Source organism: Heliangelus exortis, chromosome 1, assembly GCF_036169615.1.
Source record: "Heliangelus exortis chromosome 1, bHelExo1.hap1, whole genome shotgun sequence".
NCBI lineage: Eukaryota > Metazoa > Chordata > Aves > Apodiformes > Trochilidae > Heliangelus > Heliangelus exortis.
The window spans coordinates 111,283,136-111,311,093 of record NC_092422.1 but is presented as its reverse complement, the minus strand read 5'-3'; the positions used below and the strand labels follow the sequence as shown (position 1 = coordinate 111,311,093).

At 40.2% G+C, this 27,958-nt stretch overlaps 1 protein-coding gene across 1 annotated transcript in view; it reads right to left on the bottom strand.

Annotated features, from left to right (window-relative positions):
- Positions 1-1,890: 1,890 nt before the first annotated feature.
- The window catches only part of IMPG2 (interphotoreceptor matrix proteoglycan 2), a 56,864-nt gene continuing 30,796 nt past the window's right edge, over positions 1,891-27,958 (bottom strand). Inside the window, exons 8-20 of the mRNA XM_071758365.1 lie at positions 26,912-27,073; positions 24,078-24,136; positions 22,701-22,718; positions 20,471-20,715; positions 19,730-19,812; positions 15,699-16,023; positions 12,340-14,063; positions 11,372-11,591; positions 9,517-9,727; positions 7,137-7,325; positions 6,750-6,948; positions 5,006-5,085; positions 1,891-4,115 (exon numbers count right to left, since the gene is read on the bottom strand). Coding sequence (XP_071614466.1) covers positions 4,103-4,115; positions 5,006-5,085; positions 6,750-6,948; positions 7,137-7,325; positions 9,517-9,727; positions 11,372-11,591; positions 12,340-14,063; positions 15,699-16,023; positions 19,730-19,812; positions 20,471-20,715; positions 22,701-22,718; positions 24,078-24,136; positions 26,912-27,073 — 3,528 coding nt within the window. The 3' untranslated portion in view covers positions 1,891-4,102. The remainder of the gene's footprint in view (positions 4,116-5,005; positions 5,086-6,749; positions 6,949-7,136; positions 7,326-9,516; positions 9,728-11,371; positions 11,592-12,339; positions 14,064-15,698; positions 16,024-19,729; positions 19,813-20,470; positions 20,716-22,700; positions 22,719-24,077; positions 24,137-26,911; positions 27,074-27,958) is intronic.

Below are 27,958 nucleotides of genomic sequence, written 5' to 3'. Positions count from 1 at the left end.
GGTGTTATAGGACACTTTAAATAAACGAAGTGCTATGGAATTGCTGTGTGGTTTTTACTATTATTTTAATAGTAACAATGTCCCATCAGATTTCCTATTCTGTAAAAAGTTAGTCTGTGTCTGTCCTACAGTGCTTGCAGATAGATAGATAAATTGGTGGTTTTGAATAATTTTGCTCTTTTCACAGGATGAAGTGCCTATTCCCATGCTGGAGTTCTAGCACTTTATCATGTCTGCTCTCCTCAGCTCCATGTGGAATGGTGCACCATCTCCCCATGCTCTTTTTGCAGCCTTTCACAAGGACCAATTCCAGCAGGTATCATGAGGAATGTAAGTTCCTAAAAATCTAAACTTTATCTGTGCTTCCTTGTTTTGGAAGAGATAGGAGAGAACTGTAGTTTCAGTAATCTCTGGGGACCTAAGTAAACTGTTTTCTGGGACCAAATTGTTACGCAGCATGGTGTGAAGTCCACCGGCTGGATCCTAACAAAATAACTAAAAGATACAAAGCAAGCAAGTATCTTTTGGTGGGCAGGGCTCTGTCCTTTGCTAAAAAGCAACAAGCTTAAAATGCAAGCACACACTTCCCGAAATTCAGTCTTAGAGATCTGAATCATAGAATGGTTTGAGTCAAAAGTTACCTTAAAGATCATGAAGTTCCAACCCTCCTGCATGGACAGGAGCACCTTCCACTACTAGATGAGGTTGCTCAAAGATCCCTCCAAGCTGGCCCTGTACACTCCAGGAAGGGGACATTCACATTTCCCTGGGCAACCTGGGCCAGTGTCTTGCCACCCTCACAAGGTAAAGAATATCTTCCCCATGTCCAAGCTCCCCTTTTCTAGTTTAAAGCTATTCCCCCCTTGTCCTATCTCTGTGTTACCTTGTAAAAAGCCCCTCCCCACCTTTCTTGTAGCCCCCTTCGGGTACTGGAAGGTGCTATAAGGTCTCCCCAGATCCTCCTCTTCTCCAGGCTGAACAACCCCAGCTCCCTCAGCCTGTCTTCATAGGAGAGGTGCTCCAGCTCTCTCATCATCTGTGTTTGAATTCCCAGTTGTAGAATTGTACCACTGTGGGCTGGTGACTGGAGGTGTCTCTAGAGACCCCAGAAATAGTAGAGGGAGGACTTACTTATGTAGCTTAACACACATTGCTGCACGCTTGAGATCCTCTTAAAGGGGCAGCTGGTCATGGTCTGCAGGGCCTTGTTTTCTTCTGTTTTTTCAGGTCTTGGGCAAGGCCACTGAAGCAGATAGATCTGTCAGTGTTCAGTAGACAATAACTACTTTTGTCTGTGTTCTTAAATTTGGCCAGGTCATCAAACCTGCACTTTTTTCTTTTAGCACATGAAAATCTGCATGTTAACTGATAACAAGTACTGGTAGATTTGTATACAGAGCTAGCTAGCTTGGGTGTGGGGGTTTTTTAAACATTTTTGAAGTTTTTTTTGTCTATGCCTTGGATTGGGAAGGTATCAAAGAAAGTAAGTTCAGCAAGTCCTTGGTGTGTTGTGTGTCATCAAACAATGCATTTTGAAGGGGGAGAGTTGTTTGTTTTTGTTTCTAAGAATTCAAGATTACCTAAGTAACAACATGTTTCAGCTCTTTGATTAGAGCTGAAACATCTTCAAAATAGGAGAAAAGCTTAATTGAAAGCAAACCAGTCAGTTATGTGCTTTCCAGCATGACTTTTCTCAATATAGTCTTGCAAGTGATAATGAACCATATTTGGCACTTTTGTTAGTGATGGGAGTTTAGCAGCTTAGCCAACTCTGTTTAAAAACCCATGAGCTTTCTGATCCTACGTGCACAATCCATCATGGCTAAGATAGATACTTTCTCTCTTCATATCAGTCTCATAGCTTTTACATAAATTTTATAGAAGAAAATATTTTGGAAATATTTTTTATTGTAGTGAAAATAAGAGGCCATTATATTCATATGTATACACACACACAAAGAAACAATTCACTGCTTTATACACTGAAATACCTCATACTCAGTGTAACCAAGATGCTCCTTAGCTTGTACAAAACAAATAGTAGAATACCTTTAAAATACCTTTAAAATGTGCCTGATCCCACCTGCTGCACTTAGCAGGAGCAGCACCGAAGCTCACAGGGCTGGCAACCAGGCTGCACAGACACAAGTCAAGTCGACCTCCTCCAACTCCAGTAGTTCTCTACATCTCATGGTTACCCTGATGACAAGGCCCTGCTGTAACAAGGTGGTTCAGCCGTGCTGCTGCAGGGTCAGGAGGGAGTGAGCTGTGCCTCAGGAACTCAGGAGCAGCTGCTGAGAGTGCCCCAGGGTCACCCAGCACAATGGGGCTTCTGTCTCCTAACAACTCATCGCAGCAGCATTCAGCAGCAGCACAGTATTACTTTCTGCTCTCTTGTGTTATTTGGGCTCACAGTTGTTTATGCAAGCATTTCTTTGACAGATTTGTGGCTCTCGTACACATTCCCTGCTACTCAAGGCAAGAAGAGATGCAAGTGATCCAGTGAAGTTCTCCAGAACACGTAGAACTGCATCGAAATACTCACTTGTTTAGCTAAGCCGCCTATAGACAAGTAAGTAATTCTCACTGTCATTTAACTCTGAAAAGTATCAGGTGGCTGTTGGCACATGTGGGCCAAAAACTAGACTTGGTAAAGGTAACAGGTAACTTGGCCTTGTTTGCTAGCAGAAGCTACTGAGACTACTAGTGCCCTAACTCTGACAGTCATGTTAACGCCTTAAGCAAGAGACACTGGGTGGCTGAAGGGAGCCCTGACACACCTTAGTGTGCAGTCAGAACTCTCTTTGTAACCTGAAGACAAAACTCTGCTTCTGTCCCTTGGAGGTCCCCACCTCAATTCAGCTCCTTTAAAATGCTTCAAGGCTGACTTCTCTTGTTTAAGAAATTCTACACTGACCTCCACTAGGCCAAGAATAATCTCATTTTTTCCCTTCCTCATAGGAAAGTGCTGCCATCTCAAATAGGCATGCACTTAAATACCACAGACTGATTTTGAAGCAGAGCTCATGGCATGCTGTTGCCAAGTTCAGTAAAGAAGATCCAAATAGTACTTGGCTGAATTCAAATAGAGTAAACACTAAATGTATTTTTTAAAAAAGGTGGGCACAAATGCCCCTTGTAGTATTTCAATATTAAACTATTCATCTTTCTATTTCAACAATTAAATCTATTCTAAAAATAAGCTGGTAGGCAAATACACAACACATACATAATACATGCTAACTTATAAAATACCCAACAACTTGTCTACATACAAAAAAAGTCAATGTTAGCCACTTAAGCTTGACAGAACATTTGTCTGATAGAAGCCCTGCTGTGCCCCAGCTTGTGTGTCTGTCAGAAACAGCTGGAGAACCAACCACCTTGGCTTTAAAAACACTGCACTGTACTGTGGCAGTACTGCCTTGCCCTGCCAAGGCTTACTGTGGGGTCACTGGCAGGCAGTGGTGATGTTTGTGGTTGGAGAGAGCCTGTAGGAGGCCTGCAGCCTCATTCCAGGTGGCAAAATGTACATCAGGCATCTGTACCCAAAAGCCTTTTTTTAGATGAGGTTATGGTTGTGTTTATAATGGGAATGCTTTAGAAGAATGCGAACATCATTCTAGAACAAGAGTTCTCCCCTACAAATCGTGTGCAAACCAAGTATTCCTTTCCAGTAGTGCTTCATACCTGTGAAGTTTCTACAGTAGCCTCTAGTGAGGGGATAAATGCCATACAGGGATTTTAAACATGCACTTTATTTTGGTTGTGCAGTATCTTCTCTTACCTGAGGAGATTCATTTTTTTTTTTGCCTTAGTATACAGACTTTCACTGCCTGTTTCAGAGTTAAAGAAAAATGAACTTTCATAACCTCTGCCACTTCTGATCACCTCTTAAAAAAAAAAAAAGTCACTTTACACAGAAAAGCCAGAAGTAATTGACATAAACAGACATCTGTACATTTCAGCCACTCATTTAGAAAACATCTGTATCCATGCAATGTTAAGACTGTAAGTAACTTTGCAGTTACATCTGAGCCTGCTGCTATGGCAACAAGGTAGTCTTTATCTCCCACATGCTTTCTACTGATTTCTTTTCTTCTTAAAGCAGCTTCCTGAAATGAAAAACAGAAAAGAAATTATTATGTTAGTCTCTTTCAAATATTGCAATCAAAGATTCAATGAGGCAGCCCTTACTACTTTCCAGCTGTGGAAAATTTAGATGTTGATTCTTTTCAAGATTAAAAAATGAACATCTGACCTGGAAAAATGTGAACTGCTGTTATTTTCAATTTAAAAAAAAATATATATAATTGATGATCTTTGGAACATAAGATTTTTGCTACTGTAGCTATTTTTAATAGGATCCCAAGGAACTGTACTACAGTCTCTCAAACTAACCCAGCTAGCTGTAATTTCCTGCTTGCTGTAGTGAGAGGATAGTCCATAGAGTGTGTATGCTAATTCATTCCTTGATGGCCTTTTTCATGGTTAACTTTCATCAAAGGATACTTCTCAGCTTGGTATGCTTCTCAGCTGGAAATGTAAGTTGTGTGTTGTGGGAGGTGTCCACCATACCAGGCAGGACTGATCGATTGGGTTTTGATTAATTGCCAAGTCCTGACAACTCAAGATAAACTAACATGCTTTTAAAATTTCCATTTTAAATAGAACACCAGGCAATAATAGCTACACTAGAAGAGTTAAGAAAGTTCTGTCTGTGCTTTTAAGATACTAGATAGATGTCAAGTGCTTCTCTGAAACCCTGTAATTTTGGGATTTCTCTTCACTGCTTTTAACATCCCTTCTACTATGGCTATCTACTTTTGATGCTGATCATCTTAAGGACTTTAATAGAGTTGAAACTATTTAAAAAATAATGTTGAAATCTTAACCTCTAGTGTCTCTAGCATTGCTAGACCCCTCGTATGAAAAAATACAGCAATGTAGTAAACACCACATGAGAACACATCAAAGGAGTTACCCAGACAAGACATTCACTCACATCTGATGCTGCCTCACAAACTCAGCAAACTGACGGTCTTTAGCGTAGAGCTCTATAATTCGAATTCTGTCCTGAATTTCCTAGAATACAAGAAGCACAATTTTAACACATAATAAAAATAAGAATATTACTGAAATAACTGATTTTTTAAATTTTTTTTTAAACTCCTGTAGTTTTCTGTTTCAAGGTGTAGCTGTGAAACTGGGAACTCCAGTATTAAAATTGTTCTTTACACTGTTTTGTTTTTAAGTGAAGCTCTTCTTCAGTATACAGCAATACTTTTAAATTAAAATCAGTGTTTGGACAGAGTGTGGCATTTCAATAGGCTTTAACAAAACCATTATCTCTCACATATCCTTTGCCTACAAGCCCAGTTACAGGATGGGTTCACATCTCTCTGTTTCTTAATGGTTTGGGGTTAGTTCCTGGATGTAAATCCCTTCTCTTTACCCTTCTAGAGTAAATGCAGGACAGTGTTGTCCTAGTTTGGGCCAGGATAAAGACAATTTTCTGTCTTGTACTTTTGCTAAGTCTCTTGTAAGTAGCTGCACTTGCTGAAATTAACAGCAAGTTTCTCAGACAGTGTCTGCTTCTGGGACTGATAACACTTGATGTTTATAGTTACTGCTAGAGACTGGTGTGCAGAGCCAAGGACACTGCTCAGCTCTGAGGAACATTGTACCCTCCAGAAGGAATACAGAGGTCCCACCTGCAGCTCTCCTTTTGGGAGGAACAGACAAGATAGATGCCAGAATTGACCAAACAGAGTATTCCATCCCATATACGTCACACTCAGTATAAATTTGAGGCATCATGAGGGTCAAGCAGCTTCTGGCTTCCTGCCCTTCCTGCCTTTCCTGCTTCCCCTCCTTCACCTGTTCCCTATTTGCTTCAGCATTCTGGGAGGATTCCATCCATTCCTCTGCCTGTGCTCCTGATCCGTGCCAGCCCATATCTGTGTGTTCCTGCCTCCAGTTCCCGACTGCTGCTGACCCCAGGAGTCCAGCCTGGACTTTCCCAGGGCTGCCCTGCAGCCTCGCTGGTGACGTGAGAGTTATTGGGGGGAGAGGGGGGAGGAACGTGGTATCAATTTTCCTGTATATTTGTAAATATTTAGTAATTTTTCCTATTTATCATTACTGTTTCATTAAAGTTGTGTAGTTTAGTCTCCAACCCATAAGTCTCTCTCCCTTATTCTCTCTTCTTTCTTTATCAGGGAGGAGAGAGATTAATAGAGAGCATCTGCTACTCGGTTTAATTGCCGGGCCAGTGTTAAACCGTGACAAGTGTGTATAAAGGAAGAAAGGAGAAGGATATTATCTAGCTTGCAGGTTATAGAAAGATCTAAACTTAAAAAAAAAAAAATAAAAATAGTTAAATGGTCTGTATGTGCCATGTTTTCATAATGTAACTACTCTTCTATGAAGGACCTGGCATTAAAAGCTAAAGGCTGTGTGGAGCAGTACAGCAGCAAACCTCCCCCATTCCCATGAAGTTGTTAAAGTAGTCGGCTCCTTCATCACATGAAATTCATTACAGGTTAGAACACACCCATTCCTTTCTCCATACCTCAATAGCAAGCAAGGAAACAAATCCTTTCTCTCATCTTTTAAATAGCTGCAACAGCCATAGTTGCAATGTGATTGTCTAGAGAGTGGGGAAAGATTTGGCTTGCTTCTCATGTGGAATAAGCTTATTGTTTATGTGATCTTTTCAGTGCCACTATGAAAACAAGATGACTTACCTCCTTAGTAAGTTCACTGTTTTCATAAATGTGCCTGATTTCTTCACTGCTGTAGTCTGTGGATGTCTCTGCACTGGTAGAACTGTAGGATGTTAGCTGGGGGTATCTCCTGTAATAATGGCTGTATCCAGTTGTATCACTCTCATACATGGGGTTGTATTTAACTGCATTCTCTATGGATGAGAGGCTGTCACCCTGCCTGGGGGAGCAAAAAACAAACCATGAGCTTCTCTGCAGACATGGAAGACCAGTAGGTAGATTTAGGAATCTTGGCATATGCAGGTATCTATACATCCTCTTGCTTGTCAACAGTGTGATGCAAGAATTACAACTGAATTATCCTTATTATAGCAGATGTGTTTTAAAATATTATATAGTGTTGCTTACCCCTGTGAATCCCCAGAGTCACTCTTTGTGTACTGGTCTCGAAGGGTCCTGGCCAAGAAGAAGATGACAGCAGATGCCACAAGAAGAAATCCTGCGACAGAAGCAATTGCAATACCCACAACCAGGGGCTCAGACACATATTCTTCACAGTGCTCCCCTCTGTACCACCAGTTCTCTCCCACACGACACCTGCAACAATGAAACATGGGGAAATTAAACATCAGCAAAAGCTTTGGTTGATGTAAATGTCTTTAACTCATTGTTACCATGTGGCCTCAGTTAAGTTACCTCAATAAATACCTTTCCATGTTCAAGCACTGGCTTTCTATTATTGTTGTCAACAACCTTTTTGGTGTAAAATCATTGAATCTTTTGGGTTGGAAAGGACCTTTAGAGGTCATCTAGTCCAATCCTCCTGCAATCAGCAGCGACATTTTCATTTTCAATGAGATCAAGTTGCTTAGAGCCCCATCCTGCCTGAAGTCAAGTATTTCCAGCCATGGGCCTTCTACCAGCTCTCTGGGCAATATATTCCAGTGTTTCACCATCTTCATAATAAATAATTTCTTCTTTATATCTCGTCTGATCTATGCTGTTTTAGTTTAAAACCACTACCTCTTTCCCTATCACAACAGGCCTTGCTAAAAAGTTTGTCCTCATCTTTCTTATACATTCTCTGTAAGTACTGATAGATTGCTAAAAATAACATCTGCAGAGATTCTTCTCCTCTCCAGCTGAGCAGCCCCCATTACAGGAATGAGGGAAGACAGGTAAAATAATACAAGGACAGTGCATTTGTAATGGAAAAAGCCTGTGGTTTTTGCAATTGACTATCCCATGATGTGTTTAAACTGGGGGAGGCTCACAGACTAAGTAAAAAGTTATGCCTTGATTGAACCTTGTATGTGACATATCAAACATCATAAGGTAGAAAGCAGTTGTCTTAATGATATTGCAATATTAATACAACTGAAGGTGTGTTAAATGAGCAGGATGTTTATAGTCTGCGGAACTGCACAGTGCTTAGTTAAATAAATACATAAAAATATTTACTAGGAAGAAGCATATGGCTAAGGCTGTATCATTGGAACACTTGCTCAAAACAGCATTCATCACTTCTGCCTTGTTGGGGTTGTTAACATCAGAAGTTTAATGTTAATACTGACTTTAAATCTACCAGTAAAAATAATACATTTGCATAATGTGTGTTTTGGAGTTATTGCTCTAAAAACTTGAGGAACTGAAAAATATTATCACTCAAAGCAGTGAACCTCATTAATAAGAAACATCAGTAAATGAAGTCTATCATAAAGATCTGAAAAAATTTTTGAAAGTTATAAGCAATAGTTTAAATTTATCTTAATAAATACTGTCCAGAGCATGCTTGAATTCAGGCAGTTACCTGTTTCTAGTCAACGTTATTATAAAAATAAGTTAAAATTTAGCCTGTGATAGTAAGCTTTTTTTTTTTTTTTTTTTTTTTTTTTTTTTTTGTGGCTTTAAAAACATTTTTGCTTTTCTGGTTAACTGCTGGGACTCCTAAGACTGACTTTAGAGACATTCTAGGTAAGCCGATGAAAAAAAAAACCAACACCTGAAGTAACAAATAATAACAACTAGTAGACATTTTTTTTAGTAAGTCTGCTACCTTTTGTTACTAGGTATATTTTGTTTTTTAAAATGGAAAGCTACATTGCTTGGAAAGGCAAAAATAAGTGCCATGTTAGAGGGAGCATTGATTTATCTATATCTTGTACTGTGTCTTTTCTATTACCTATAAAATACAGAGAAGCTGTTCAAATGCACCCATGTCTTCTAAAAAATAAAAAAAAAATTTGAACAAGAGGTCCCATGCCTTAATCTTTTTTATGAACCCTCACCTGATTTTTGCCAAATGTCCATTTACTTTTATGACTTTTTAACAAACAGCCCTATTTTTAATGTATTCATGCTGTATGAATAGTCCTTTCAGATATGAATTTACAAAATTTTGTGATGGAATTAACTCTTACATGATTTATGACATTTTCTCAAGTAGCAAAGCATTAGATAACCTCTGGAGATAAGTTATGTCCCCCAAGGTTAATGAAAGTGATTTGAACAACAGTGTGTTCCATTACTACTCTTTTCCCCATTAGTTTGATTTTCTGATGTTTCTATTCCATTAAAGAAATTCATTACTATCTCATTTCCAATACATAAGTAGGAAAGCTAATGTTAGTACTGGGACCTCCAGAGAATGCTAATCCTTATCACCTCACTTTTTACACATGATTTTATGGAATTTCTCCACAATTCTTGTCAAATGCTACAGCGGGGGGGGGGCAATCGGGGGATTTCAGACAGGAAGCACACGCTTCAGAGGGGCCGGGTGACCCACCTGCAGATGGCCCCTTGCCCAGGGCTTATGTCACACTTCCCGTCATTGAGGCAGAAGTTTGGCTGCAGGTCACAGATGCTGTTGCACGGCAGCCCATCGATGCTGAGGTAGCCCGGGTTGCAGACACACTCAGCTTCCCCACTCCAGCGATTTACTAAGCATTCAGAGAATTCATTGCAGGCTTGAAACTTGCAGGGGTCTGCCTGCTCACCTGAGAATACACAAAGCAGGAAATATTAACAGTAGAGGAGAAACTTGAGGGCTTGATGTACATTGACAGAAAATTGTTTGTTTTCCCCAACAGGAGGGGCAGCACCCTCATATTTCCTTGCCTTAAAAAAAAATAATTAACGCAGTGAAAGTTTTACATACAAATATTACCCCGCTGTCGTGTGACTGAGAAAAACCTTTGGATTAAGCAGAGTTCAACTGTCTAACAAACTTTAAAGCTACTGTAGTACTAAAGTTAATGCTGTACATAATCAAAATTTCTTTGCAGAAAATGTATTCTCAGTAAGGAAATGGCATCGGAAAAAAACAAGTCAAATACAATTTCTAATGTTGTGTTATATTTTTTCCTGTCATCTTCTATACCATTGCTTGTATTTTTATAAATTATTTTTCTCCTTGCCATTGTAGTAGTTAATCATGTCATTGTGTAGATGTACTACATAAATAATTTATCATGAAATGCTACCTGTAGAGTTAGTATTTCTATTTTTATAAAATGTTTGCACACTGAACAGGGGACTGAGCTGAGCAAAGCACTGGCTGGCTGCTGCCATTTTTCTCTAATGGTCTCTTACTTAAAATAACATGCAAAAATCCAGCATGCATCTTTCCTGAGTAAAAAAAATTGTTCTGCTAAGGGGACCAAGTACTAGGAGAGGTTCTGCTGTCTGCACAGTGCCTATCACTGGCAAGGCTAAGACCACCCAGCAAACCAATTGAAAGGGCAAGTATAATCTGTTCTTTTTTCTTATTGGAACACACAGTACCTCAGATGTTCTCCTGGTTGCTGTAGCAAGGTTTTTTACAAACAAGTAAAACACAGCTGATCTCCAGTATTGCTTGTGATAGAAAATCCTGGCAGTGCACAGGGAAGGGCAAAAGGGACTTTGGACATTCAGCACCTACTGTGAGGTTCTTTGTGTGCAAGGAACACGAGTTTGTACCGTTTGAGATATCTCATTTGCATCAAGCATAAGAGGGCAGGCTTACAATTAACACTCAGTATCAGAAGATTTTTTGAGCTAATTAGACCATCTTTGTAACAGAACTACCTCAGAAGAACTACCTCCCATTTGCCAACTGGTAAGCACTGTTGTTTTTTCTTTTAAGACGAAACATTTCCTGAGTCCTGTGGTAAACTACTGGCTAACTTGGACAGGGGAAAAAACTTTGTCTCAGAGGATTAAAGTAAAGAGGCCTGGAACTTTTTACAGCAGCCAAGACCTTACCGTAAGAGTCAGTCAGCAGCTGTTACCTGTGCAGATGCCTACCTGGCAGCTAAACTGGCTGCCAGCTGCAGGAATGATCCCATGTTCCCTCTGACCAGCCTTCTCTGTCACTTTACAGTGAAAGTGCAGCAGTATTAGTATTAGATGAGCCAATTTTGTCCCTATATTTCCATATGGGACCTATAGAGTTTGTTCAGTCTTGATCCCACTGTGATTCTTCTTTCATTAGTCCCTTAAGAGCTTTTTATTTCTTTGCACTTTGTGAAGACTCCCTTTCTAAAGCCCAGTCTGTGAAAAGCAGTGGGCAGTCTGTGAGCTGCTGGGATCTCAAAGTTCTTAAAGCAGGAGCTGCTGTAAATCCCTTGCTCTAGACTGCATTTAGCTGCCATCCTTACCTGATTCCACATCCAGGGAGTATTTATCAATGGCCAGGTTCATGGTGTGATAGGCAGTGTTGCAGAAGTCTTCCAGGATCATGTAGACAGCGTTGGTGACATTCCGAGGCACGGGCTTGGCAAATTTCATTCGACTGTTCACCACAATGCTGCCATTTCTGAAGTTGAGGATTTCTAGATTCTGGAAGCCTGTCAGATTTGACTGAAGGTAGGGCACCAGCTGCAACACAGGGGATGCAACAAAAAAAGGTTAATCTTTAACTAGCCACTCAAGCCAGTTGCACTGTCACTGCATCAGACAGTGGGAGTCTGAGTTATTTTATCCAAACACCACAGCAAGGACATGAAAACTGTACCCAAGGGAGGCTCATGCTGGCAGCTTGCCAGGCCCCCGAGTGCTTCAGACATTTCTTAAGGGTTCATCAATTTGCAGACAGTTCCCAAAAGTCTCCCATAAGAAAAAGGTCATTTCAGTCAGGAGAGGGTTATTTTCTGATTAGATTTTGGCAGTTCTTGTTATATAATGCCTATGAAGCCTTACTAGTGATCAGTCAGTTTAGGAACAGCTTAGTTGCCTGAACCTAATTTTAATTTAGGATGGGTTGAATGTGTTGCAGAAAAATTACTTCCTTACAGCCCCTATGTATTGCTCTCTCCCTGTTGACTAAATATGGAGCACTGGAAGCAAGTAAGGTGAGTGTCACAGTGTCTTCAGCTACACAGCTCCATTTATTGACGCCAGCAAAGCATCTGTACTATTACCATAAAAAGTTAACCTCTAGAAAGTCTATCAACTGAATAAAACCCAAAAGAAACAAGCTCTCCCACCCATTTCCAGACAGAAACCAGATCATATCTGCAAACACCAGTCCTGAGTTCTTCTCTGCAACAGAGAGCCAATAAACTATTATTTATCAACACATTTTATCTATCTGGTAACAGATACTCAGCATAGTAGTAATTCTTACCAGTTCCAAGAATCGCTGCTCCAACGCCTTGTATTCAGGGGAGTTTTTATTAAACAGGTCCTCTGAAAACATCATGTTGGTGACTCGAAGACTGAAAAACACCACCAGAGCTCGTGACGGGACGGTCGAAGTATCACGATTTTCAAGCGTGGCCCAAGCCACACCAGCCATCTGTGTGGACTGGACATGAGTTGTTAGTTCCACATGACCTTCAGTCATGGTCCTTCCCTCTTCAGGTAGCTTGGGAGAAAAATGGACGGTGCTCACATGATCCAGGTCTACTGAAACATCCAGGACTCTCGTTGTTTCATCTCCTAGCCCCGCTGAGGTAGCCACAGATGATGATGCTGTAGATCCCAAAGGAGGGACGAGGGACAAATGCTGGACAGGGCTTGTTGTTACACTCATCGTTACATACGAGTCTGTAACAGTGGTAAAGCTCATGGAAAGGTGCTCGTCATGGTCTGTGTCACCCTGCACAGCCAAGCCCTCTAGAACAGTGGTCTGATCTATTGCAGGAGGAAATGCAGTTGAAACTTGCACTTGAGTGCCAGTCGGTGTTGCTGATTGTGCTGTCTGATCTAATGAGCTTTCTAGTGCTCTGTCAGTAGACCAAACATCAGCTGGTGTCTTCACTTCTGATTCAGCAGTGTCATGGCCTACCAATGACGAATCTGGGGGTTGCTGCTCTTCTGTGAAAGCACCAGGGCTTACTATGGAAGGAGCTGCAGTCAGAATAGTTTCTGAAGAGCCTGTGTCCAAGTGGCCTGTTGCAGCAGCTTCAGTTACATCTGACTGCCCCACTGTGACTACTTCTGCTGCCAATGTCCTGTCTTCATTTTGGTGTTCAACTGTTTCAGATATGATGTTCTGATCTATGCTGTCCTCTTCAGGTTGCTCCATGCTGATGGTCCCTGTAGATGTGAGGAGACTGTCTTCCACAGACAAACCTGTATAGTGTGGTGAGACAGGGACCTCTCCAGTTGGCACGTGTACAGAGAAATGGTCCACTGAAGGCTCCAAGCCCAAGGATGGCTTAATAAAAGCAGAACTGTCCATGCTTGATGCTTCTGGCTGTGCAGATGGTTCCAGAGGTGATGGTTCTTCTGTCTGTAACAAATGAGTTGTAGTCTCTGGAAAGACAAATATTTCAGACTCATCGAGGAAATCTTTTTTATCGGCCATACCTTCATTCTCATCTTTGGAAGGATCATAATCTAATTTATTCCCAGAATTAAGAATATAGTCTAAGATCATGCCTTCAGGAATATCGTTAGTTCTGATTAACAAAGACTCATTGTCATCTTCAAGCCAGCTATCAGGACCAGGGTAGAAAACTGGTTCCAGTGTTGCTTCTCCCCAAGGCCAAATACTTGATTCCATTTCTTTTCCTGAACCATCAAAAGCTGAGCCAGACCCATCATCATTTATAATTCTGTCTCCAAGATATATATCAGTTCCATCTTCCATAGGGTGCACTTCTAAGGGAAAATTAATTTCTTCCACAGAATCTGCATTTTCACCACCTGCAGCACTATCCTGAATTCCTTCTTCCTTCTCAGCAGATACTGTTTCTTTAGTATCAGTCTCTATTACTGACAAAGAGGCCACTGTTGGTGCAGAAAGTGGAGGAACTGCATCCATGGATGAAGGCTCTTCAGGCACGAGGTGAGGAGGACTTGAAGGCAAAAGATGGTCTTCAGATAGTCCAGAATCTTCAAACACTAAAAATAAAATCCCAGTTAGAATAGTTTAGGTTGGAAAAGACCTTCGAGATTATCCAAGTTTTAACTGTAAACACTGCCAAGTGCACTACAGAACCATGTCCTGAAGTGCCCCATCTACATGTCTTTTAAATACTCCAGAGATGGTGACTCAACCCTGGACAGCCTGTTCCAGACCCTGACAACTCTCAATGAAAAAAATTTTCCTAATATTCAATCTAAATCTCCCCTGGCAAACTTGAGGCCTATTCCTCTCATCCTATCACCAGTTACTTGGTAGAAGAGACCATCCCCCCTCTTGCTGCAGCCTCCTTTCAGGGAGTTGCAGACAGTGATAAGGTCTCCCCTCAGCCTCCTTTTCTCCAGACTAAACCACACCAGTTCCTTCAGATGGTCTTCATAAGACTTGTTCTCCAAACCCTTCACCAGCTTTGTCGCCCTTCTTTGGCCATGCCCCAACACCTCAATGTCACTCTTGTAGTGAGGGGCCCAAAACTGAACAAGACTGAACACATTTGAGCTGCAGCCTCACCAGTGCCAAGTCCAGGGGCACAGTCCCTGCCCTATTTCTCCTGGCCACACTATTCCTGACATAAGCCAGGATGCTGATGGCCACCTTGGCCACCTGGCACACTGCTGGCTCATGTTCAGTCAGGCTTCAAACACCACCCCCAGGTCCTTTTCCTCTGGGCAGCTTCCAGCCACTCTTCCCCAAGCCTGTAGCATTGCCTGGGGTTGTTGTGACCCAAGCGCACAACCCAACACTTGGCCTTACTGAACTTCATACAGTTGGCTTCATCCATTGATCCAACTTGTCCCGATCCCTCTGCAGAGTGTTCCTACCCTCAGGCAGATCAACACTCCCACCCCATTTGGTGCTGCCTGCAAACTTACTGAGGGTGCACGCAATCTCCCCATCCAGATAATTTTAAAAGATATTAAAAGGAACGGGACCCAGCACTGAGCCCTGAGGAACACCACCTGTTATCAGTCAGCAACTGGAATTAACTCCATTCACAACAACTTTTTGGGCACAGCCATCAACCCAGTTTGTTACCCATCAAAGCCACGAGCAGCCATTTTGTCCAGGAGAATGCTTTGGGGTTTGTTGTTTATGACAAAAAGAGCCAAATTCTATTCATTTTGTTGTCTGCAGATCTGTGTTCAGCATGTTTCTTGTGAAATATCCTGGCCTTTGCATGCTGAAGTTAGAAGGACCCCTGTGGCCCTCTCCCACTTTTCATTCAGGTATTCTATGGGCCACATCAAGACTGCAGAGCAAGCAATAAATCAGTAACTGTGTGGTGTGTCCTTAGGCTCAGTCTACTTCAGAGATCAGTTATCTCTACATGGCAACACCTAAACATGCCCTATACAAACTTACTTCTGTGCAATTAAACAAATATTGTGTGCATACCATTTCCTGCAGGGATAAACAGGCATTATCAGGCTGTTATAAACAGTTTATCTTAGCTTATCACTCTTGGATACATGCACAGAAGAAAGGTAAAAACTATCAGAGACAGATATCCAGATTTTTAGACCTTTCTGAAGAGTCACTGTGAACTATACATTTGGTATACATCAGGAAACACTATCATTTATTTTAAACTGCAGTCAATGGCATTAACTTACCATTTGAAGAACTGGAGGCAGAAAGCCATTCCAGAGAGTCCAAAGAATTACTTCCGAACACTGTTGCAGTGGCCAGATGAGGAGTCTGATTCCCATCTTCTAAATTCAGCCCATCAGGCAGAGGAGTGACATCAGTCTCTGAGGATAGAGGAACTTCAGGAGCCAAACTGGCCTGAGAGTCCAGATTCCCTGGTCTTGGCCAGATTTCATTGTCATTGGACTGCTCGCTCTCTGAAGTAGAATCTGATTTGGTGAAGTCAAAGGGCAAGGTATTGCTCACAGTTGATTCATCTGCTGAAGGCCGTTCAGCTAAAAAGGTGCTGTCCTGGAACATAAACCCACAATTAATATTTCCATGACAGGAGAAGCATTGGCTGCCTGCATTGGTCTGAACACATGGAGGGTGACAGCAGCAGCCAGCAGCAAAATCTGGTACTGATGCATCTGTGAGAAAGTAATGCACAGCTGCAGGAGGAGCCAAGCTGGAAGGACTGACAAATATATACTCCTTGCTAGTCATATGCAATATACACATAAAAATGCACATCCTTGTGACATATATTTCATGTCTAGTCATGTTCACTAAAAGGGAAAAGAAGCCACTCAGGTTGTTTTTGAGTGCAGCTTCAGTTATGGTACAAAGAGATTTACCATCTATACCCACCCCCACATCTCCTTTGCTTTTCTTTCCTGGAAAAGTGGATCTATCCATTTCTAATTAAACCAAAGATAAACACACACAATACTGCCTGTAGCCCTAAGGCATGAAGAGGTCTTAGCAGCTATTATTCATCAGCTATATAATCAGTAGTGTGATTATAATATTGCCTTTATGATACATAAAACAGAAACTGAACTTGAATGTGTGGATGCCTATGGACATTTAATACTACTTCTAGTACCTGGGTATGAGAGCCCAGAAGGGAAACAAAGACCATCATGTACAGAATACCATTTAGGACCTAGAATAACTTTATTCTCAGTTATGCCTGTGCAGGAAAAAAAAAATCTGTCAGCAGTACTGTTAAGAACAAAGAGTAGGTGCAATGAATTTGCAAATTGTATGAAATGTGAAAAAAGAATTTCAGTGCTCCAAATTGCATATCATTTGCTTACTACTCCATACCCAAATCATTATTTATTTTACAGTTAGAATAATTTATTTCATCTTTGAATATTAATCTGCTATCATGTGTCTCATGAGGAAATGACATTGGGAAAACTCAACAGAGATAAAATTATTTGATCAAGAGGGCAAAAGCAAGCTGGCTGTCTAAAACTAAGAGCTTCACCTGAATACCTGCCTACTTACCAATGCTGATATAGACAAAAAATATATAGACAAAAAAAACCCCTGGAGCATGAAAAAGTGCCAAACAATTTCAAGAAGAAACAATTTACTAAGAACTAGCCAGCTGAGGATGGTAACTAGTAAAGTGGGTGGTAGGCACAGGTTTCTGTAATACACATTGCATTTCAAAACAAAACAAAATAAAACAAGAAGAATCCAAACACTTTTCAGTTTTAGATTTTACTCCTGGTTGAAACATGGGGGAATTCAATTTTCAACTTCATTCAAACTGCATTTAAATGCTTTGGAAACAAGCCAGTTAAGGTGTTTTTACTCAATTATTTATCTACCTGCACTGATCATATTTTTCATAGCCAGCTGTTATGCCACTACAATGTCCTCACATTTTTTTTTAATTTATATGGTAACAATCAGTTGAAAAGTATATATACCATATAGACATGTGCTCCAGCAATTATCTTTTTTGGCAAAATTGACCACTATAAATAAAGCTGTAAAAAAAGTTACTGTTCAAGATTAGAAACAAATTACACATATAAAATTCCATAAAGAATGAATAAAGACTACCAGCAATAGCTTCTCAATACAGTTCTGTTGTGTTTTTTTGAAATGTGATCATTTATTTGCCAGGGATTGCACTTCATCATTTATTTGAATGTGGATAGATGTTCCTATGACAACTAACATTATTCAAAGATTCTTGTTACACTGCAATACATTATATTAACAAGCTTAATATCATTTTGGCAAGTTCTGGTTTTCAATAATGTCTTTTGAAAGGCTTACAAGTATGACAGATGACTGCAAACAGAAAACCCCTTCCTTGTTTTTCCATTTGCTGCTGCCAGAAAGGCATTTGTGTTCAGCAAGCCAGAGCAGTCTACCTATTACAACTCAACAGAAAAAACAAGAAAATACAGATTTCAGAAACTAGACTTGATTTTTTTCTTCCCTTTTATGAGATCTGAAAAACTCAGAAACTAATCAATTATGGTACCATCTGCTAGTAATCAGATGGTGGAGTCATGATGGTCCCACATTATATCATGAGTATGTATGATAATACAAATTCAACTTATTTTCAAATCAGCTACCTATGAAAAATAATGGGAAAAATCTTTTTCAGAGGTAACAGTTCTACTTAATATCTACTTGAACCATGAAGGCTTGACGTCTGTGGAAGTAACTGACTGATGACTTCAGTCTTGTTTACTGTTTAAGCATGTTTATGATTTTCTTAAATTTATCTGAAATTATTTTCCAAATTTTCTGTGCTTTGCAGATTGCACACAGCTGGGTTTTTGATATATTCAATAACTTTAACATAATTGGAGTTAATTGACAGCAGACATAAATGATACTAATATTCAGAATACGTTACTAGAAAAATGCAACTTCCAGATTTTTTTCCTGTAGATACTATTCCCTAAAACTTACTTAGAATTTATTATTGCTAAAGGTCACCTCTACTCTAAAGTCTTTTTGCCTGCACATCTGTCAGAGTATCCACATATGGAATGTAAAGATGGCAGAATTCTTTTTCTCACTAAAATAAACATCTGCAACATTTTAATCTAGTTAGCTAGCTAGTAAATCTAGTAAAAAGAAACACTTTTTCTGAATGTTAACTTAAATTCATGCTTGTTTAACCATGTTTAAACCATGTATGGCAAATCAGTAGGAAATTGTATTTTAGACATAAATAATAATCTTTTACAGCTTGGGGAAAACAGGCATGAAGGTAAGGTTACTACACCTGTGACCATTGTAACAAGATTAATTTGGGTTCTGTGAAGTCACTGACAATTTTGCTTTGATAAAGATTTTAAAGGTTGGCCTGAAATTAAATGTGTCTGTTATCACAGCATTGCCTCATAATGAACATAGGGAAAACCCACCATCAAGCATAGGTGAACCTGGATTTTGTGGCACAAACTGAGCTCATTTCTTCTTTGGAGGCACATCTGTGCAGTGCAGAAACCTACTGGATAAATCCTTAAGCCCAGAGAATCCTTCACCATTCAGAAATTCTAGATGTTGGCAGAAGTAATTAACCCAATCTTGGCATTGCTGGCACCTAACTTGGTATCACTGTTTAAAGCCCCTTTGGATTGTACCAACATGGTCAAGGGTGCTGCCTCCTGTCAAATGGGGAACCTGGGGTTGTGCCAGGGGGTTGTGCCAGAGGTGGTTGGAGGAAAGAAAAGAAACTGCTAGCTCATACTTTTCTGTTTCCTTTGATGGCATTAACAGGATGGGCAATTATAAAAGTGAATTGAGAATTGTCAGTGAAAGCAATACAGTAACAAAAGGAGCATATGAAACCTACCCTCTTATCTCTCCTAGAAGCCAGGTGTGGTGTTCATATCTATTTCTCTCTTCCCAAAGAAAGGCAGTATCGTGGCAAGAATCATACCTTTAGCACAATTTACAGTCTAAACACTAAGAAAAAATGGGCAAGGCAAGCTGAAGAAGCAAGAGGTGTCTGAACAGCAGTACTGCCAGATAACAGAAGAATACAGAAAACTGTTAAGCAACAGATATCAAATTATCATTTGAAATTTCACCAGTTTTTACTCTAGTATAAGGTGTGCCTTCATTGCTCCTTATTCTGCATGGACAACAGGGTAGAGAAGCTCTAGTTCTAGGCTGTAATTACACCTTGCTGAATTAAGTTGTTAAGGTGTGTCCAAGGGCCACAGCTCAGAACCATACTCACATCAAACTCAGGGCGCTCCAGAACAACTGGGTGCTCAGTAATCCAGGACAGGTCTTCTGGGGTAGGGCTTAGTACTTCTTTCACTGTGGAAATATAAATACTTGAGATCCAAAGACTGCAGTAGAAATGTAAGGAAATCCTTTTGAAGACTGACTGAAAAACTCTTCCTTAGCTCAGATTTACAAGTAAAGTCTTTTCAACAAGTTTGCTGGTGAGATTTCCTCTCTGGAAATGCCCCCAGATTAGTGTCAGGATGTCAGAAAGATGAGAACAGAGGCTGGACAATACTCATCTACCACCTCTAGCAAGTTTGTTGAATATTCAGCATTAAACCAGAGATTTTCTTAGTGCTGCTCAAGGCCAACATGGGGCTATTAAGCTGAAGGTCATCTTGGTGCAATGTGCACCATGTGAACCACATTTCCCCTTCTATTTCCGTTAATTTTTGGAAGTGCTACTGAAATTGAGTATCACAAACCTCACTGTCAAAAAAAAAACCAAAAAAACCAAACAAACCAACCAAACAAACAAACCCAAAACATTAATTGAATGCATTAAGAATGCGATATTGCCATAAATTACTTGGTCTGGTTAAGATCAGAGCAAAAAAAATCAAAGTTGTTTTTCTTGTGTTCTTTTTTTAATTATTCAGAGGTCAGCTGAGTTATTTACTCATTTATTAGATCCATTTTATAAAACTTTAGATCTGTGGCCCATCAGAGCATCTTAAATAATACTCACCATTAATAAGTTGGAGAGAGCTAGGGTCTAAAGACATGGAGGTGTTTCCAAGCAAGGCATTTTTCTGGAGAATTTCAGCAATATAATCTCGGAAATCACTGATGGTGTACACAGCTGTTGGATTATCCTCTATGCCCATAAAGGAGTTGTCCTCCACCTTGTTGGACTGAAGGTTAATCAGGTCCCAGGTGGCATTGCTGATGGCTCTTCCATCAAATGTAACAGCATAGTGAACTTGAACCCCACTTCAGTTGGGCAAAAGGAAAGAGAACACAGATGAGAGACGTGAAGTTTTCCAACATAAACCAAACACTGCCATCTTTTTTCTCCCCAAGAACCTGTGTCAATACCCTTTTTAAAAATAAAACTACATTGGTTTCAAGGATTCTAGTTAAAGCCAACCTAATTCTTTTCACACTTGTGTCTGCCTGCCTCTGCTTTCCACTACTGCAAAGTTCTCAAAGAAAGGGCTACCAGAACCTGACGTCTGGTCTGGTCCCAGCTCTGTGTTTCTGCTAGTGAATGGTAGACAGACCACAAGCAGACCAAAACGTTGGCTTTCTGCCAGCATTACTAATGGGCCCACCAGCATGCAGTGCTGTGAGTGATGATTTTAAGACCATGCCAGTAGTGGGAATAGCTCTGAGGTATGGAAACAGCCAGGAAAAACAGGCTGGATATGGTAGCAATATACAGGAGCAAGAAGGAGCCCTGATGACTGTCACTGTGGAGTGTCAAATCTGCTTGAAATAATGTGCTTAATAGCAATAAAATGGTATTTAATACAGCTTGTAATTGGGAACGCTCTTCTAGACTCATTTGATCATTTATTCTTTAACAAAGTTTTGTATCTATGTACAGCTTAGCTTTTTCCATATGAAGTCCTACATTTTCTTAATTTTCTTTTCCTGTAACATCTGGCTGTCCTTTCCCACATGACAGAGTAGGCAGCAGTCAGACTGACCATACACTGGGCATAAATAAGCACAAGGGAGCTTTAAAAAAGATAATGTATCTTGGCTGTACACGAGCAAATGAAGTAATCTATGAAGTGTTAGAAAAATGTGCTCCAAAGAGAGGTTTTCCTCATTCCACAGATCTGAATTGGATTGCTAAAGTAATGGCTGTTCAGAGAAGTCTCTAAAGCCCCAGCACCAGATACAACAGAGACACAGACTACAACCAGGAACCTGCTGGAGTTTTGCTCCTGGCTATCATTGAAATGAGCCCAACACGATCTCCTCACACATCACCATGGGCACTGTTAGCAGAGGAATTAAAAAGGGGACAGCAGCAGTGAAAAGGCACAGCAAAGATGGAATCCTGTATGCTCCTCAGAAGTAACATTTAGATTGAAGACAACTGTGCTGTCAGTTGCAGTTAATAATTTCTAAGAACTATGACACCATCATCTATCTGGAAAGGACTAAAACATCTGGTGCTTGGAACACAGCCTTTGTCAATAGCTGCATCTTAGCCTGCAGCAGTGCAGAGGAGTAGAGAAGGGCTTTAAGTCACATTGTTTGTGAAGAGATTTGCATTTTGTAACCTCTCTTCTAAAACCAAAATGCTCTTCCTTAGTAAAACTGTTTGTGGAAACTGGTTACACCTTTGCTGAGAAATACAGAAAAGAAAATAATACATCTCGTAAGTTAAGCACTGCAGGTCATTTTCTGTCTTGTGAAATTCTTAGAATACTAGAGAAAAAAAATTGTAGGTGCTTAATCTTGCATATGTCTGTTGAAAACCAAGTCCAGAATGACCCCATCTTTTGCTGAGGAACATTTCTGAAACGACTGCTAAGATGTGCATCACCTCTAATCTGGAAGAAGCTAAGTCAACTGCATTTGCTGAAGAAGTATAGTTTTCTTACATAATTTATTTCTATAATAATAACCATCCTATATTTGTTCAAGACTTAGTTGCAAACTATGAAGACCCTGAGTCATCACTAAGCAATTGCTTTCTTCACAAAAGAGGCTCTTCTACACAAGTTAGCCCCATAGCCGACTTTGTACGAAGACTTTTCCAAAGCAGTTTTTTACAATTAGAACTTTAAAAAGATCAGTTACTTGCAGTTCCTGGTAGAAACCCCTCACATAGTATTTCTGCTGGATATCTCTGTCTCTCTCTCTCTCTGGAGCCAAAACTACAAATCCCCAAAACAGCATAAGGTAAACATGGTTTTCCATCCATATTTTGACAATAACTATAAAAAAGTTGTCTTTACCTGTCCTCCTCAGGAGAGCTGAATATCAAAACAACACAAAAACAACAGAAAAAATCTTAAATAATTGTTATAATTTCCTTTAAGTCTTCTAATTTTAACAAATTTGCTTTGGTATTCTACAGGGCACACAGATTAGAAAAAGCATATAGCAAAGTAGTTGTAAGTTACACTGCTACGTAACAAACTGTTCTGCTTTTACTGAACTGAGGTATTTCCTACTGACCACAAGGAATCACAAGGGTGGAGAGCAGAGCCATCTCAACTCATTGCAAATAATGCAATTAAATTGCTGTCAGTACCAAGAGAAATCAAGGCTCACTAAATCTGCCTCAAGGTTTAGTTCACAAACACATTTTTTGTCATGCACAGCAGAGCACAGAGCTCTGGTACTCTGCCAGAAATATCCACTTTTTATTTGTCTTCTCAAATGAACCAAGTGCTTGCAATTGTATTAGACTACAGATACCAAGTTGGAAGGTTTTGCAACCCTCCAGGCTGGAAACTGAACACAGTCTGGGGTTCCAGCCATAAAATCTTTCTCACTAGGGCTGCTCTGTTACCTGCACGTATTCTCACTAGAATATTCCTGCCAATAAATTTTAAGCAGCACAACTTGCAAAGTCTCAGACAAGTCACAATTTAGATTAGCTTATGAACAGTCTCATTAGATTCTGAAAGTTATATCCAGTACGTTGAAGAAAAATCATAATTGGTGATTCATTTACCCCAAAACTCAGACATCAGATGTTTCATGCATAATGAATCTCCTTTTTCCCCAAATTAACTTACAACGTCATTCTAAAACACACACAAATTGCTTTGACAAAACTCATCTTAAAGAAAATATTATAAGGATGGAGAGAGCTAAAATATTGCATATAATTTATCAACCTTTCCACTCACCTTTGCTTTGAGCAAAGGGAGAAAGACCTTTACATATCTCAAACAGCAAGCTTTAAGAGTCATCCCAAATTAACATTAAGAAGTTGAAAAAAAAAATTTAAATACACCGCATTTTAGCAAAAAGGTTTCTGTGTTCTTCCTTGTTTAATTCTAGGATATGTCAACAGCACTGAAGAAGTATCAGATACCAATTTTAAATTAGTATGCCTTGTCTTGAAATCAAGGCAAGCACATCATGTGAGATTCTCTGGGAAATGCCAGGAGTAAAAAAGAGGTTCTTAAATGTACATATAGTTCTGTATTTCTATTTCAATCTCTGTATATTAAGGTACCAATATGAAAACACACCCATTAGTTAATATATCCTAGGAATTCCCATGCACATGCCTGACATTCTTCCAAGCAAGGTGCTAGCACACAGCACCATCATGCATGTCAGTTTCAATCACCACATATGCATTGGTATCTTTTTACCTGAAATCCAGGACATGAGTGCTTTTGTATCCAGGTAGTCCTTCAAATACACTTTTAATCTATTTTGGGAGGAAAACAAATAATTAACACTCACAAAAAATTAACTCTCTGCCCCAAAAATACCCATTACCTCCCAAACCTCTCTGGAATAAAAAGAACTCAGAAAATTGCTTTGGACCTTAGAAATTTAAACAAGAGAAGCAGTGACCTCTTAGGCTCCAAAGAGGCACTAATACATTACAATGTGCAAAACACTGCTCAAGTCCTATGTCCTACACATAGAGAGGGCTCAGGACTCATTGGCAGTGCTACTCAAAAAAGGTGACTGGGGGCAGATAATGGCAGCACATCCAGGCCTAATTCAAGTAAACAAATGTTTTACATAAGACAAAACCAAAAAATAAAATATTGATGGTTCATGCTGGTTTGGATTGGGTTTTTTCCCTCCCAAAAGATCCTTGCCAGTTGAGAATTCTTTTCTACTCCTCAAATTCTTCTGCCCCTCCACAGTATCCCTATTTTTAAACTTTCTCTGGTGAGGCTTAAAGCATCTAAGTGCTGCTGACTTTCTTTTTTCAAGAGATCCCTCTTCCAAGCACAGAGAAAACCAGGCAAGGGATCAAAGGAGTGGAACATCCATGTGCCAGGTGGACTCTGTCCCATCTGACATTTCTTCCACACACACACACTATGGCATTGCTACTTGGCCACACAACTAGGAAAATTAAGATGTTTAGCCTATGCTAGCAACTTGTGACAGTTGTGGTGATGCTTTTGGGCTGCAGTGAAGAGTACATCTCTTTCCCATCTGGCCCAGGATCTGGCAGAGGATTAGCCCAAGTAAAAGAGATTCAACAGAGAACCCCAACTAAACTGAACTAAGAAGGAAGGAAAGCTAAAGAAACAATAAGCTGTATGATGTGCTGCTGCATGGCATCCTAGATGCCTCTCCCAAAAGAAAGAAAAGGAACTCTCTGCACCAAGAAAATGATGATGATAAAATTACCATAGCTATAAGCAAAATAAAAAAACTATGGAAACAATAAAGAGGAAAGTCAGAAAGCAGCAGTATGATCTTATTTTAAATATGCTTTTGTATATTGGTGGTCCAGTAACTTTGTAGGGCACAAATTAAAACCTTAGATTTGAATTAAAATTAAATTAACTTCAAAACAAGTTTTTAAAAGTCGTGCATATATTTATATGTACACACATATTTTTTCTTTGAAATAGGCACCTAGGCATCTAAACCATTCCCCCTGACTCCAATGGGATTTAAGCATGTGTTTAAGAACCAGCTGGAGGGTTTTTAGATGTGCTCACATGCACTGCTGATTCTGGGCATAAATGAGAAGAAAATGTTGTCCTGGCAGCCCATATTTCAGACAGTATCTCACTGGAGTGCACAATGATTCATTCAAAGAAATGTTGCTCCTGAGCAGAAATAATGAATGAGCTCTGCAGTCCGTGATTTCCCCTGATTTCCCCATCCATCACCTACTCTGCATAGATGGATTCTCCAGGGTGATGCCAGAGTTTCTTCTACAGGCCAAAATCTGGACATCGTGTAATCATGAAGATATCCTACAAGCCATTATAGTGCTCAGCTTTTGTAGGAGACCCAGAGCATGCCCACATAGGCAGGTGCTGATGGACTGCTACACCTGCCTGTAATCCACATTAATACCTGAATTATTCAAGTTGCCTTCCAGCACTGCCTGAGCACAGCTTGGTGGCTCTGAGCTGCAGCTGATTCATTCTTGACATTTCAAAGTAGAGGCAGGCTAGCTTGCTAGGACCCTTAAATCATCTTTTTCACTCCCCAGTTTCAAGCCAACTACATTACAGAAGAATTCAAACTGGACAAGGTTAGGAAGCGCTGAAATAAACTTTAAGCAGATTGGTCACTAGAGAGATGATAACTATATCTTTAAAATTTAGGGTTTTCAAGTCCCAAAACTTTAAAAACTAATGAATTTGCATCAAGAGGCAAACAGGAATCTTGTCACTTCTCTGCAAATTTAAAAGGTCTTCTGCAGTAACACTGACAGGGAGAAACATAGAAAAATTCTGGAAGCACAGTAAGGACAAAGTTAGCTTAGGCAGAAAAAGGTGTTTAAAAGGGCCACAATAAGTGGAAATGTTTTTTGTTTGTTAATAACATCCAGATTAATTTCTCCTGTAAACAGGAGGCAAAAATAGAGTAATGAAACCAGAAGAGGAGTCCCACAGGCAGGTCCTATTTAAAGCATGTCCCCATTCAGGTGTTGAGCATAATTTTCTAGTCCTCCCAGAAGCATCATACTTTTACCTCTTTTGCCTGCAAAAAATGATAGCAGAATGTTTTCATAAGTGTCCTGTTTTGAGCCAGGATAGAATCAATTTTCTTTCTTTAACTTAAGTCCCTTCTAAGTAGTGACACTTGCAGAAATTAAGAGCACGATCAGGTGAAGCAACCCCGGAGTCACGGCAGTGCCTGTAGCAGGGGTGGGGAAGGGTGGTGAGCACAGCAGCTTGGTGGCAGTGGTGGGATTCAAAGCCCTGCCACAAAAATTACTGGAAACACAAAAAGATAACTAGAGTAATTGGTTCTTGGCACCTGGTCAGTTTATACTCAGTATTTGGCACTCCACTGCTTAAAAAAAGGCAGCATGTCAGGCGAAACAGTATTCTCACGGCGAGTGCATATTTTCCAGCCTGCCTCAGGCTACAAAAAGCCCTAAGGTGATTCTGCAGAGCCCATGAGAAAAAGGCAGTCCTAACACAGGTTCTGTGTGCTACTACTGCTTTGTAGAGTCTGCAAAAAGAAAAAGGAAGTCAGGGAAGGTAATCACCTGAGAAATGAACTGTTCAGAGAGCTGCTGATGCTTCGCAGAAGCTGGGTCTCTCAGCTCCTCACTGTACTTTTCACCAGGAATCAAAATGCTGAACTCAATCATCTGTTCTGTTGTGGGTCTCACTAGCTTCTCTTCCTGCTTCTTTATCTCATTATTGATCTGGAAGGGAAGGAAGAGAGGAGAAAACAAGAGGTGATTTAATGCTAGCTTTGTTTGGTTTGTCCTTTGTTTTGTTTTTTTTCCAAGAAATAAATAGTTTTCACTCAGCACAGACCAGATTCCTACCTATCCTGGATTTACTCCATGTAAAAAGCATCCCTAGATATATACATGGACATATGGTCTGCCATCTCTCAAGGGCACTCAAGCTTGGGTCCCGACACCTTTCTTATATGGCCCAGAAACTTCTCCAGCTGCTGCAACCCTGGTGGTTTCCCCAGCTCACTGTGTGGCAGAAAACCTGTGCTCTGTCAGTAAATGCTGTAAGGACAGAAGCACCTCAGGGTATTATTGGTGGGCCACACTGATGATCATGGATATACTTAATGACACATGAAAACTGCAGTTCAAAGCCCAGCGTGCTGACTTCAGCCATAAGCAGACCTGTTCACCTCACTCTACAACAAGGCTTACAAAGCCCCAGGGACAGAGATGGTCACTAATAATGCAATCTACTAAGCAAGAACATTTTTTTGAGGACTCTTGTATTGCATATGATTCTGGTTTTCATTGGTACATGCTTACTGTAGCACAAGGCCATCTTGTTGGCCTCAGCTACAACCAGAAATCCAGTTGTGTGGAATTTTGATGAGACAATTTACCATGTAAATACAGATACACCAACAGGTCAGCTGAGCCCAGTCAGCAATAGCCTGGTTTACCCCAAATTCACTCATTTATCACAAAGCTCCTGCTTACTATTCCACCTGGAAGGCAAGTTCCCTTTGCCAGGTTTTACGTTGAGAACAAAACATTGTGTTGTTCAGCCTCAGTAAGTGAAGAATCCTCCCAGATATACAACAGGCACTGGGGAGATCCGTGGGG